Raw genomic sequence first — 13,279 nt, forward strand, 5'->3', positions numbered from 1 at the left:
AAAAAGAATCCTTTCGTCTGTGTCTTGAGTTGGCTATTGGAGTGTACTGAAAGAGGCCACTAGGGCGCTCCTGACAGTATGGTTGTCAGATTATGGAATGGGATTAACAATTTCTGACTATACCTTGTTGGTACACAACCATTTATGGAGGTGATGACACGATGTGAAACCAACGCAGTGTGAAATTGATGTACTGACTTGAGACAGAACTGTGCACTGTCTTATTTACCATTGGTTTCCATTCCATGTTTGCCCAAAACCTGATGTGGAGGCAGTACTTCTAAGGGAAAATCAGTCGATGGAACAGTCTGTAGAATAATGCTTCCTCTCCCTCCACCGCTGTCTCTTGCTCACCTGGGTTCACTTCCAGTGCTGTTGTGCCCAACCTGTGGAAATGCACTAGTAAAACAAGGCAGGGATGGACAATGTAGGAGAAAATCATTGCTTAGGAGATGGGTTATGTGCCTTCTGCTAGTTCCACCCAGGAAATGCACGCTTGTGCAGTAGGATAGCACCATGGGTTTCCGATCCCCATGTTTTTTTCCTCATGTGTGCTTCCTCTCAACTTAGTACTGCTGCCTATCTTGCAATACGGTGCAGTCCTATACATGTCTACTCATAAGTAAGCTGCACTATAGGAGTTGCTCCCAGAGGAGCAGGGATTTGATGCAGCCTCACTCTCATAACTCCGTCATCCCACTCCATTTCTCCCTATAGAAGGGGGGGTCTACCACCTCTTAACACTGCAGCTTCCCTAATGCTCAGTCTAGTCCCATCATTCTGTCCCTATCTCCATGTAGATCCTGCCATTGAGAATCCTACAGCTACCCTGTCACCAGCAACACGACTGGGCTGACACAAGACTGGAAGTGGGGGGGGGGATGGAGCAAGGCCATACTGCAGCAAGTCCTTGAGCAGACAAAGTTCAGGAACACATAGCCAAGGAGAGGGAGGTGGCACAAAGTCTTCACTGATGGACAGAGCACAGCTCGACCACCAAGAGAGGGAAGGGGCAAGAGAAGAGGAACACGAGCGGTGGGAGGACCGGAAGCGGTTCATGGCGAACATGGAGGCCAACACACACGTGCTCCAAGGGATTCTGGCAGGGACTGGCTCTTTGGCTGAGGCGCTCCTCGCATGGCACAGTGCTGGGGTCACCACATCTGCTCCAAAAGGTGGCAAATCTATCTCTGGCAAGGCCACGTGTAGCACCAACACACAGCACTCACCATTGTTGTTGTTGTTGCTGTTATTATTAGTATTACTATTTATATCCCGCCTTTTTCCTCTTTAAGGAACCAAGGCCATACATAATCCTCCTCCTCTCCATTTTACCCTCACAATAACAACCCTGTGAGGTAGGTTGGGCTGAGAGTTTGTGACTGGCCCAAAGTCACCCAGTGAGCTTCCATGGATGAGTGGGGACTAGAACCAGGATCTCCTGGCTCCCAGTCCAACACTTTAGCCACTACACCACACTGGCTGTCCATTGTTAGTCATGTTCCACCATTGAGGAACACGACTAACATCTCTATTGGCCTGCCTTGGGGCAGTGGGAAGCACCACGCCAATCTGTTCTTCACCTGCCGAGGTGGGCTCCAACAGCGTATGCTTAGCAGCCAGCATGGAATAAGGGGCCATATGTCAAGCGGAGAATGAGAACAACCTCTGGAGTAGGAGGCACCATGGGCCACTGCTCAGCGGGAGGAAGAGTTCTGTTTGACCCTGCTCATGCCCCATGACCTCTATCCACCGCCAGTCCTTGATGCAGTCATGGCCTCCCCCATATCCAGAAACCCATCCATCATACACGACAGCAACAACTCAGAGACATTCATAGACTGGCCCATGGCGGGTCCCAGGCAATGTCAACAGAGACTGGGAGCCTTCAATTTCAGGTCTTGTGCCTTTAACACTGACTATTCCATCACTGTATCCTGCCAAGGATTACCACTGGTGTAAGGGACAGATTCAGCTTCATCCCGTGGCTCCACAGATGAAGACGTTCCACTGCCATGCTGCTGGCCGTGCCGTGGTTGGCCTGGGTAATGGTGGAGGCGTAGTCATGGCCCACAGCCAGAGACAACCAAGCACAGCGGCCGCACCGTGCGGCCCAGGGTGCGCCACAGCTTGCAGCAGTAGGCAGGTCAGTGCAAAGGTGTCTGGGTGACTTGGCTGGTCCAAGTGTTTTGAGAATGAATCCTGTTAAATAAAAGAACCTCTCCAGTGATGCTGAGCAGCGCAGTTCTTGCCCGACAGAGACTGCACCAAGCTTGTGGTGCATGCTCATGCATTTATTAGGGGTTATGGTGTGTGTATCTGTGTGTCTGTCCGTCTGTCCGTCCATCTGCCTCTTTTCTGCCTTGGTCCAGCCTTCCAATAACGGTTGGGTGCATTCAGATAAGAGTGGGTTTCCAACCCTGGCCTAGTGCTGTACAGCCCATTCGCAACTTGTCTTCTGTCACTCTTCCTAGGATTGCACTTCAGGAGCTGAAGTGCCTGGGGGGGGGGGGGCATGATTGCAGTGCTACAGCCTGTGTGTTCACCAGCTAATACCACCTTCTTCTTTGTCAGTGGTGCCAGTATGGTTACATAGCCCTACTCAGTTCATGAGTTCAATATTTCAGTACTGGTACAGTAGGATCTAGCAGAAACATTTGTGGCATGGACTGATCCCTCTGCAGGATTCAAGCCACTTCAATGTCCTTCCCCCAACTTTTCCATAGTGCTTCCTCCCACCTACAGCAAACCGCTGTAATCACTGCCAAAAGGTCTTCTGAGCAGCAACCATCCAGGAGAGAATGGAAGAAGGTGAGGCAGACAACTGCTGGGGGGAGGGGGGATATGTGCATACAGCCATTGAATGGACTTGCACTCATCTCTGTGAAAAGATCGGTAGGATTGGGAAGCCAGCCAGCCACTCTCTCTTCTCCTAGCCAACTTTACACAGTTGGGAAGACAGAAAAAGGGGGAAGAGCAACAACAGTGGTGGGGGGTGGGGAGCCAGCCACAAGTTCTTCTCCTAGCCCACCTTACAGGGTTGTTGGAAAGCCAGAATAAGGGGGGAAAGAAACAACAATGTGGTGGAGGGGAGAAAGCTGTCCACTATCTCTCCTCCTAGCCCACCTTATAGGGTCGCTGGGAAGCAGGAATAACGGGGAAGTGCAGCAACAGCGTGGGGGCAGGGAAGCCACCCACTAGCCCCCCTTACGTGGTCATTGGGAAGCCAGAATAAGGGGGAAGAGCAACAAAAATGCTGCAGGGGGAGTGGGAAGCCAGCCACTATGTCTTCTCCTAGCCCACCTTCCAGGGTCATTGTGAAGCAGGAATAAGGCGGGAAGAACAACAACAGAGCAGGCGGGGCGGTGGGGAAGCCATCCACTATCTCTTCTCCTAGCCCACCTTACAGGGCTGTTGGAAAGCCAGAATGAGGGGGAAGAGCAACAACACCGCAGGTGGAGCGGGAATCCATCCACTATCTCTTCTCTTAGCCCACCTTACAAGGCTGTTGGGAAGCCACAATTAGGGGAAAGAGCAGCAACAGCACAGGGAAGGGGTGGGGGGAAGCCAGCCACTATCTCTTCTCCTAGCTCACCATACAGGGATGCTGGAAAGCCAGAATAAGGGGGGAAAGTCATCTACTATCTGTTCTCCTAGCCCACCTTATAGGGTCGCTTGAAAGCCAGAATAAAGGGGAAGAGCAACAACAGCATGAGGGCAGGGGCCGGGGAGAGAAAGCCAGTCACTATCTGTTCTCCTAGCCCACCTTACACGGTCGTTGGGAAGATAGAATTAGAGGGAAGAAAGTGGACTGGTGGGAAAGCAAGCTGGTTGATGGTTATTCTTCCCAGAATAAGGGGAAGAGCAGGAACAGCACGGGGAGGGGGGAAGAAAGCCAGCCACCACCTCTTAGCCCACCTTCCAAGATCGTTGGTAAGCCAAAATAAGGGGGAAGAGTAGGAACAGCACAGGTGGTGGGAAGCAAGCAATGAAGAGGCTGTCCCCTTGAAGCGGTCGCCTTGGGGCGGTGGGCTGCTAGGGTTGGCTTGGTGCACTGACTGTATACAATTCCATTCATGGACTTCTGAGGGTGCAGTCCTATGCAAGTTTAGATAGAAAAAGTCCTACAACTCCAAGCATGCCCCAACCAACACGCCGGGAGTTGTAGGACTTTTTTCTGTCTGAAGTTGCATAGGATTGCACCCTTCGTTCTGTAGTTGGGAACCCGCAAATCGATATTCCGTTTCGACTCCGTAGCGCAAGCAACGTACTACATTTAATTCCATCACGCATGGACATTTTCAGCTGAGGACCACCAGCGCCAGCAACCGAGTCAGCGGCTATTGCAGCAGTCGGGATAAACCACCGAGAAGACGTAGCCTTGCTGAGAAAGACTGCAAATGCAGGCAGCGCTGAAGCGTCTGATAAGCAGACTGGCTCCAACACCAAGCCTACCTACCTGTTGACAGATATCCAGAACATTGCAGGGGGCGGGCGTGTGAATTTCTATACAGAGCCCCAAAGTGGAGGGGGGGTATGTCTGCGCATGCGTCTTGCGCCCATGCTAGTTCTTGCTGAACGTGCTGCGGGAAGTATCTTCTGGGGACAGTAGAGCGAACGCGTCCGTGTATGCAAATTTAGCAAGCCTGCCTCTTGCTGCTCATTGGTGGTGAAGGAAGGGCGTTACCGGATACGTAAGTAGAAGCCGGCGATTTGAAGCCGGGGGGGCGGGGGGCGACCGGCATTTTTCGTAAACGGCGGAGAAGGAAGAGGCGTGGCTAAACAGACACAAGTGTAGCCGGGCAGGGGAGGCGGGTCCAACCAAGGGCTGGTGGGCGTGGTGCAAATGCAAATCCTAGCCCTTGGTGGCTATTGATTGAAGGAGAGGAAGCGGATGGGTTGGGCGATGCAAATGAAGGCGTTCGCTCACCCGAATCTCTCACCCTGCCCCTGCCTCTTCGCTCAGCCCCGCCCCGCGGCTTAAAAGTCGCGGCGCCTGCGCGGTGAAGGGAAATGAGGACTTAGTCTGTTACACAACTGACTGTTGTGCTGTGTGAGGGGGCTGCGTTCTCCCTTCGGCCTCGAGACTTCCCTACACCCCCGGCTTCTCGCTAGGCTTCCCCTCCCTACACACTGCTTTATAGGCATGAGTGGGGATCAGCTGCACAGCGACTCCCAGGTAAGGGGGCCTCCCACACGCAAGGTAGTTATGGGATAGTAGAGGAAGGTCTAGGGATATCAAGGCCTACAGTTCCCTTTGAGAAACGAAACAGGGGCGTGGGAGCAGGGACCCCTTACCCTCGTAACTTAGCACCTCTCCAGGAATAGTGGGGAGATGATTCTGCCTCAGTTTCCTAAAGACCAGGTACAATTCTGTCAGGTGATATTGGGGTGGGGGTGGGTCTGCTCCCACTTTGTGTTCAGAGTTTTGGGGTGAGGGGTTCCTTGGGCTCAGAGAGAGAGAGAGAGAGAGAGGGAGACCCATTCTTTCCAGAGTTATATGATCATGGGCCTTTAGTAATATTTAGGCCCCGCGACCCATTCTTGCTTCCTCCCGCCTCTCTCAGGACCACCTCTCATCCTGCAGACCCTCACACCTTGCGTGTCTCCTAGGGCTCCCTTCAAGTTGCCTATTATGCCTATAGACACGGTCTGTAATAACCGCCGCTCCCCTTCCCCTCAGTCTCTCTAACCTGCTTAACATCTTCCCTTCTCCTTCTAGCAAAAAGGGCCCTTGCGGTGGGGGTGGACAAGTTATCCCCTCCTTTCTCGATTTCCTCCCACCTCTTAGAGGGCATGTAGGGTACATAAAAGGAAGTGGGATGGGGGGTTGAGGGAATTTCCTGGGAACATAGCAATCACGCAAGAGGAAGAAGGCAATTAAAACATGAGGGCAAAAACTTAGGTGGGGGTGGGGAAATTATATATATATATATATATATATATATGTATGTATGACAGATCAGTTTGGCCCCTCTCTTTTGATTTAGGGCTATCCCTTAGTCGTTTTAGGGCCACCGGGTTTCTTTCTCTCCTCATCTTTGCTAGTGTTTTCATTAAAATCCCCTCAACAGCCATATTTTTTGTGTGAAAACATTCCTAGATTATGGGTTTATTTTATTTTTAATGTATTTCCCCCCGTTTCCTTTCCCCCATAGATCGATCCAGATTTCCGAGCGAACGGTGAGTGTCTTATCCCTAACCCTCTGAAGTGGGGAGGATTTGCCCTGCATTCTCTCCTTTTCCTCCTTCTCTTCTATTACTGAAGATGGTAAAGGACAGACATGGCGTCCCAGAGACTAAGTCCCGTCTCCTCGCTCACCGGCCCCATTGTTCCCATCGAGCTTCCTAATACTCCGAAATCTTAGGGGGCACGGCCCATCCAACCCCATTTCTCGGCAGTGAGGACAGTGGAGACCCCAGATCTGGCCTCCCTTGGCTTTTTTGAGGCTTTCTTGGGCCCCGATTACCCCCTGGAAAGTCGCCTTGTCGACGGTCGGGACTTAGTCTCTGCGCCATTTTCTTTTTCTCTCTCTTCCCTGTGTGTGTCTCTTTCTCCTTCTCCTCCCTCGAGCTGCCCACAAGGAGCCTCCTGCAGTGAAAACATGCGAATTAACCACCTTCCGTGTTCCAAATATCGTCTCCGAAAAGGGGAAACCATAATTTGTATTCTCTTTTGCTTTTTTTAAAGGCTTGACTTAGTCGCCTACCTGCCTTTTTATTCTTACCTCGTCCTCTTTTTTTTTCCTCCCCCAGTTCTGCTTCTCTCAATCAAGCCCCTTCCCCTGTATGAAAGGTGGTTGCAACATGTTGCTCTTGAACAGATTCTCCATCCCTTTGAATACAAGCATACTTAAGATCTAGATGCAGAAACTTTAGCTGGTTGGGTGGGGTTTTATTCCCATATTTTAAAAAAGAAACACAAATAAAATAGTGTGGGCAGTTCCAGAATAAGATCAAGCATCACTTTGCTAAAGTTTGATAGTTGGGGTGCGTGTGTATGTGCAGTTTATAAAGGCAATGGGGGATGAATATCTTGTATGTATTTTTTTTTTAAAATGTGTTCTGTTATGTATGCCATCGTGTTGTATAGGGAGCTTTCCCTGGCCTTTTAAAAACATTAAATAGGATATGGGAGAAGGGGGAGGCAGAGTTGGAATATATCTGTTAAAAATAAAAAGGGGGTCAAGATTGCTTCCTCCACTTTTTAAAATGGTGATTTCACCTTAGCTTTCAACTTCCAGGGGCTTTATGATACTAGCTCTTTTGCTTTCATAAAACATTTTGGTGTTCTGTGTAACATGTTTGCATGTGACGTAACAGTGGATTCTGTATGGTTTGAATTTCTGCTCCTGTATAAGAAACTTTAAGTTATCTATGATAAAGAAGAATATGCTGATGTAATCTGTATGCTGAAATATTTCTGCTTAGTGATTTAGATTTAAAACCCTTTATAGGAATTTTAAAAAGATGTTTTAGAACCTCTGAAACCCCAAAATGAAATTCATAGAACTGCTTAAATATGAACATGGTGATTTTATTTACCACCCTCTTAAGGAAAAGGTCATCCATTGACTAATATGTATGAAATATGAATATATAATCTTTTTTGACTTCCAGGTTCAGTGCTAAGGCTATGCTTAAGATTGGTTTTGGACTTGAGTCCTAATGCACTTTCAACTATGTTAACTCTTTCAGCTTCTTTGTCGCCTTGCAACTTAAAAAAAAAAAAAAGTGTTCTGAGTTGATCCAACTCTGGTTTCTGGTTACCTAAAACGTAGTGCTGGAACTTCATCTCAGCGCTGAACTGGTACCTAAAAATCTGAATCTTGCACTTTGGAATTAGCAATATTTTCTAGCACTTCATTGGGTACTTCATTCACAAATACTATATACCAGTGAGTAAATAAACTAGGGTAATGGGTGTAGAGAGCTTTTTTCCTCCTGTTACTGAGCTGCAGGCTCTTTAATATTGTTCAAGGAGTAACAGTGCCAATAGTCACGTCCTGTTTGACCTTGCCACTAAGGCTTAACTTGCTTTCATGTCTCTGTCTTCCACCTTACTATACTATACAATAGTGCCCCTGACTTCTGAGTGGGAGTCATTGCATGCTGAGGCTAGTGTCTTAAATACCTATTTGTATTCTAGGTAAAGCAATAGGGGACCTAGAACTATTTTGATATTTTTATTTGATTGTTTAACGTTACTTATGTGCTGCTGTTATTTTAGTTTAATATTTTTGTGTACTCTTTTAATGTTTTACTGATTATTGTAAATTGCCTTAGGAGGATAACTTATTTTACAGTCCATTATTGTTATTACTACAGTAAACATTATTCTTAGTACAAAATAGCTGTGTATACTATATTTATGGAATTTGCCACTTCCCTCTCCCGATTTCCTCCCTCACATGTCTTAATACCTCATGAAATTAATTCTTTAGTTTTAAGAAAGGTGGAAAGTGTTTAAATAGAAAAGTATCGTGCTGTTTTTGTCCAGTCACGTTTTTTCAAAGGTACTGATGAAAAATAGCAGCTACTTTTTAGTTACTGATTATGTAATGCAGGGATAGGCAACCTGATACCCTTCAGATGTTTTGGACTACAACATCAGCATCCCTGACAATTGGGCATGGTGGTTGGGGCTGATGGGGGTTATAGTCCAAAACATCTGGCAGTTGCCTACCTCTGAAATGAATTAGTTATTGAGTATGTAATGACAATTTCTATACACATTTGATGAAGACAGTCAATTTAAAGTAATATACAGTTAACGTCACCTTGTATGAACTGTTTCATATTTCAAAAGCTAAGGGAAGTATAACTAGGGGTTTTCAAGTTGATTGAAGGCACCCAGTGAACACCACTGATCTACTGCATAGTATTGTTGCCTGTGAATAGAAATTCATACATTGGTATGGGCTGAGAAACAAAGTGATGTTAAAGATGTTGTCAGGCGCAAATTTGGCCTGCCATGGGCTATTAAGTATCAATACCTATCCTAACTGTATTGTCCAGGCCAGTATCTGTATGGTAGTTTGGAAGAATGTAACTGCTCTGTACTTCCATTTGGGTGCTTTATTTCATTTAAATGAAGATGCTTTATTCTCTCTGTGCTCTTAAACACTGTCTAATATTTATGCTTAGAAGGATCTCTCTCAGTGGTTTATAAAATGATTCTTTTCCACTACATAAATCATTTGAATAGGCCATATGTAAGAGCCAATTCACACATTTGGGTAAAGTACATAGGAAAGTCCTCCTATGTCTGTACTATTTCAGGATGCAGGTCAAGACTTGCATATTTGTATGGTCTCTCCACATCAAAGCAACCACCACTCTGCACATAGAAAGCTAGCACCTGAAAGGTAAGGTTAGGCTGCATCGGCTTTCTCCAACCTGGCACCCTCTAGATGTGTTGAACTATAACTCCCATCATCCCCAGCCAGCAAGGTAATTGGGCATAGCTGGGAATGATGGGACTTGTAGTCTAACACACCAGGAAGGCTGGTCTGTATGTTTCTTCTCCTTAGCACCCTAACTTTCTGTGTGCGGGGGCCACATTCAGACTGTGTCCTCGCATGGTACTGTTTAGAGAAGGCTGTCACCACATCTTTTATTCAAAATTTGAATCCACTCTAAGATGTTGGAAAATAATTTTCTTGGGCACTTACACTTTAATCATAACCAGCAATCCTATACTGTTTTATCTCTGCTTTTATGAGGATATGTTTAGTTCTTTTCTCTAAAAGTTTGCGGTCCCAATATGCACTTAAAAATCCAGTTCTTGTGGAAGGCAAACTGGCCCCAGAAGCGGCTGTTTCTCCCAGAACATGATTGTTTGAAAGACAGAGCTCACATACTGTTGTTCAGGTATTGAAATGATCGTATGGCATACAAAAACAAGCCACCCCTGGATTAATGGGAAGGAACTGTGATATGTGTTCTAACAGTTCACTGGATATGATTCAGTATGAATTTGTATGTCAGGCAGAGGAAAATTATGTATACAGTGTTTTATCTAAACTGGAGACTTAAAATCTATTTCACTGAGGCAGGTTTCCCCCAGACTAACAGCATATCTGTTAAAATCCAGGTCATCTTTCAATTCCTGTGTTGTTTGCAAAGCATGGCTGTTTTCTCATTCTACAAGTAAACTTAGTTTTCAGCAATGATGTAGAGCTGCTAAAAGGCAGTAACCCTGATGCCTTACATTAACTTTTTTGTAGTGTTAAGGACATAGGAAAAAAACACTGGCAGGCTTGCATAAAATTCCCCAGTGAATTGTTGCTTTGAGTGAGTTTTCTCTTTGGCTGATTTGACTACCTATATTGGTAATGAGAAAGATTAGAGGCCAGCATCTGTGAAACGACAGTGAAATATATTCTGTTAGCTTGAACAGATCATTTGAGCCCTCTGGCTTTTTGGAGGCTCATATTTGAGAACTTCTCCCTGAAGCACATCGCCACCATGATCCAAAACATGTTTACTTACTTGGAAGTAAGTCTCGTTGAGCTCAGCAGGATCTGGTCCATGGTAAATGTGTTTAGGATTAGCCAATTCATGGAGGATAAGGCTATCAGTGGCTATTAGTCATGATGGCTATATATTGCCTCAGATATTAGAAGCAGTGTTCCTCTGAATAACAGCTGCTGGGGAACACGAGTGGGAGGATGGCATTGCATTCATATCCTGGTGAGGGCTTCTCAAAGGCATCTGGTTGGCCACTGTGGCAAATATGATGCTGGACTAGATCAGCCTTTGGTCTGATCCGGTATGGCTCTTCTTATGTTCCTAAAGCCCACTAGCATATTTTAAAAAATTAAGATATGTGAATGAAGACCTATCCAAATCAGGCAGTTCTCTGGTAATACTACAAGAACATTTTTATGGCAGTTGTAGTACAACCCTGTATTGCCTAGTTTGCGAAAGGGGCTGACCAGAGTCGAAGAATGACTTTTTAGATATAGCTGGTATTAGACCTGAATAAATGTTAAGGTCTACTTAAGTGCATGAAATGCCCCTTTAGCTTTTAAGCTGGTTGAGGTAGGCATTATTAAAGAATAACTAAATAGAAAGGAGGAGAGTTTAAATGCTGGAAGACCATGTGGGTAATTTTAATTTATTATCCTCCAAGGTCTATGGTTCTCATAGCAAGTGTCTATCTCTGATATTCCCAGAAAACAAATGACGTTGGGAAATTCACTTTGCTCTAATTTTCCTATATTAGCCACTTATTTGGAAACCCATTCCTTTTTAACAAGACCTGTGAATTCCAGATATGTCAAACCAAATAAAGTCCATGATAATAGGGGTTGCAGTTCTGGTATCTTCAGGCGTGGCCTCCTTAGTTTACTTTTATCAGGCTTTGCAGCTGAATTAGCTTGTGACCTTTGACAAGCCGCTTAAATTCTTTGCCTCAGTTCTTCACATTTAAATTGTGGATAAGTTTAATCTGCTGTCTAAGTGAGAGTCAATTTTGAAGATCCTTCATTGTCACTGTTGGTCTCATTGGCTGAATGTCTAGCAATAATCTAAATTAGGCTGCTTGATTATTAATTCTGTCTAGTGAAGTGATTTCATCTTAAAAAATATCAGGATGATTTACAAAGGCGAGATGGAAGTTTACAGTGCTTCCTGTTGTTTGGTAGCTTTGATATAGCTCACTTGGTCTGATTTCAAGTTGTATATACTTGTCTTTTTAGCTTGTCACAATTCAGTGATGCATTGTCCACAGACTTCCTTTCATTTTCTGGAGAAAATATCTGTGTACCATGTCCAAAGAAAACCTAACCTCGCAGCTCCAGCAGCCTTTTTTGCGTAGTAACGTCACTTTCAAAATACACCATTTTGAGAATATTGGCACTTAACAGGACCACACAGAACTCGCATGTCAGACAGGAGCTTATGCAGCTGTAAGTGTTGGTTTTGAAACTGTATATCAGATATTCCTCCTTTTCTGTTTCTTAAAAGAACACTTAAAAAACCCCACCACGCTATTGATCATATGTGATTGCTTACAATAGCCTTACTGCAGTCGTTGTAATTACTACTGTGCAACGGTGATGTGGTTTTCTGGAAGATTTTCCAATTTCCATAGGAACATTTTCAGTTTGCATCAGAAAATGTTCTGATGCCCTAGAGGAAAGGTGGGCAACTTGTGCCCCATTAGATGTTTTGGCCTCCAACTCCCATCATCCCTCACCATTGACAATGCTGGCTAGTGCTGATAGGCCAAAACATCTGGAATGCCAGACATTGCCCATCTCTGCCCTAGACAGATTTAATTTAGTATGTTTATTTTACTTGTATTTCGTAAACAACAAAGCTCAAAAAGTACCCCTTGTTAATTTTGTGTCTCCCCCACACTGCGAAAGGGGAAATTAAGGGATACTGAACGTGATTTAAATGTTATATTATTTAGATTTTTTATTGGAATACTTGTAAAACTGTAAATACATTAGGTAGTATCTTTCACTGCTGCCCCACTTATGCTGCAGAGGTGGCGCTAGCTTAAGTGACTTCTAGTGCAATGCCAATAGTGTATGCTACTCTATTAGGATTGCACTAGCAGTCACTTACACTAGCACTACATCAGAGGCCTAAGTGGAGTGCCAGCATTGGATACTGCTCAATAGTATGTACTTCCGTTAACATTGTTTAAATTTAAGAAAAAAACCTAAAGGTACTGAAAACTGTTAACATACTAATTAACTTTAGCAGCCAAAAGAACAGTACATAATACTTGTCTGTTTCAACAGAATTCAACTCTCTTCCACGAAGGTTTTTGGGGCACCTTCATTTCACTCTGAGACATATATGTATTTCAATGGCATATATGTATTCTGTCACATACTTGATAGGGATAATTACCTAAAAAACATTAATTACCACTTTCAAACTGCCAAGTTTGCCTAATATTGTATTTGGCATATGTTCATTATGAAATGGAAGATTTTCTGCAGAAAAATAAAGCACTAGAAAGTATTCTTTTTTAGAAAATTTTCCTTCCCACATCACTGCTGTGCATTAGTATAGAACAGTTTTGCACCCTATGTTGCAAACAATGGCATTTCTTTAGTGAACTGGTTACACTCAAGTGTGGGTCGGAAATGTGTTCCTCATGGTCAATAAATCATTCTACTGGGTAATAGGGCTACAGCTTGCTTTCAAGGGCTTCATATGAGCTGAGTAACTGTTGGTTTGTCATATTAGCTTTGGCCAAGCAAATATCAAATTCATTTTTAAGGTATAATTTGATGCTTCTGCTGAGGGGAAT

At 44.9% G+C, this 13,279-nt stretch overlaps 1 protein-coding gene across 1 annotated transcript in view; it reads left to right on the forward strand.

Moving 5' to 3' along the window:
* Positions 1 to 5,008: 5,008 nt before the first annotated feature.
* The window catches only part of TOP1 (DNA topoisomerase I), a 102,069-nt gene continuing 93,798 nt past the window's right edge, over positions 5,009 to 13,279 (forward strand). Inside the window, exons 1-2 of the mRNA XM_084853972.1 lie at positions 5,009 to 5,179; positions 6,159 to 6,183. Of these exons, the coding sequence (XP_084710098.1) occupies positions 5,147 to 5,179; positions 6,159 to 6,183 (58 nt within the window). The 5' untranslated portion in view covers positions 5,009 to 5,146. The remainder of the gene's footprint in view (positions 5,180 to 6,158; positions 6,184 to 13,279) is intronic.

This window comes from Heloderma suspectum, chromosome 4 (genome assembly GCF_057233095.1).
Source record: "Heloderma suspectum isolate Gila_16-S chromosome 4, 16-S_ref, whole genome shotgun sequence".
Lineage (NCBI taxonomy): Eukaryota > Metazoa > Chordata > Lepidosauria > Squamata > Helodermatidae > Heloderma > Heloderma suspectum.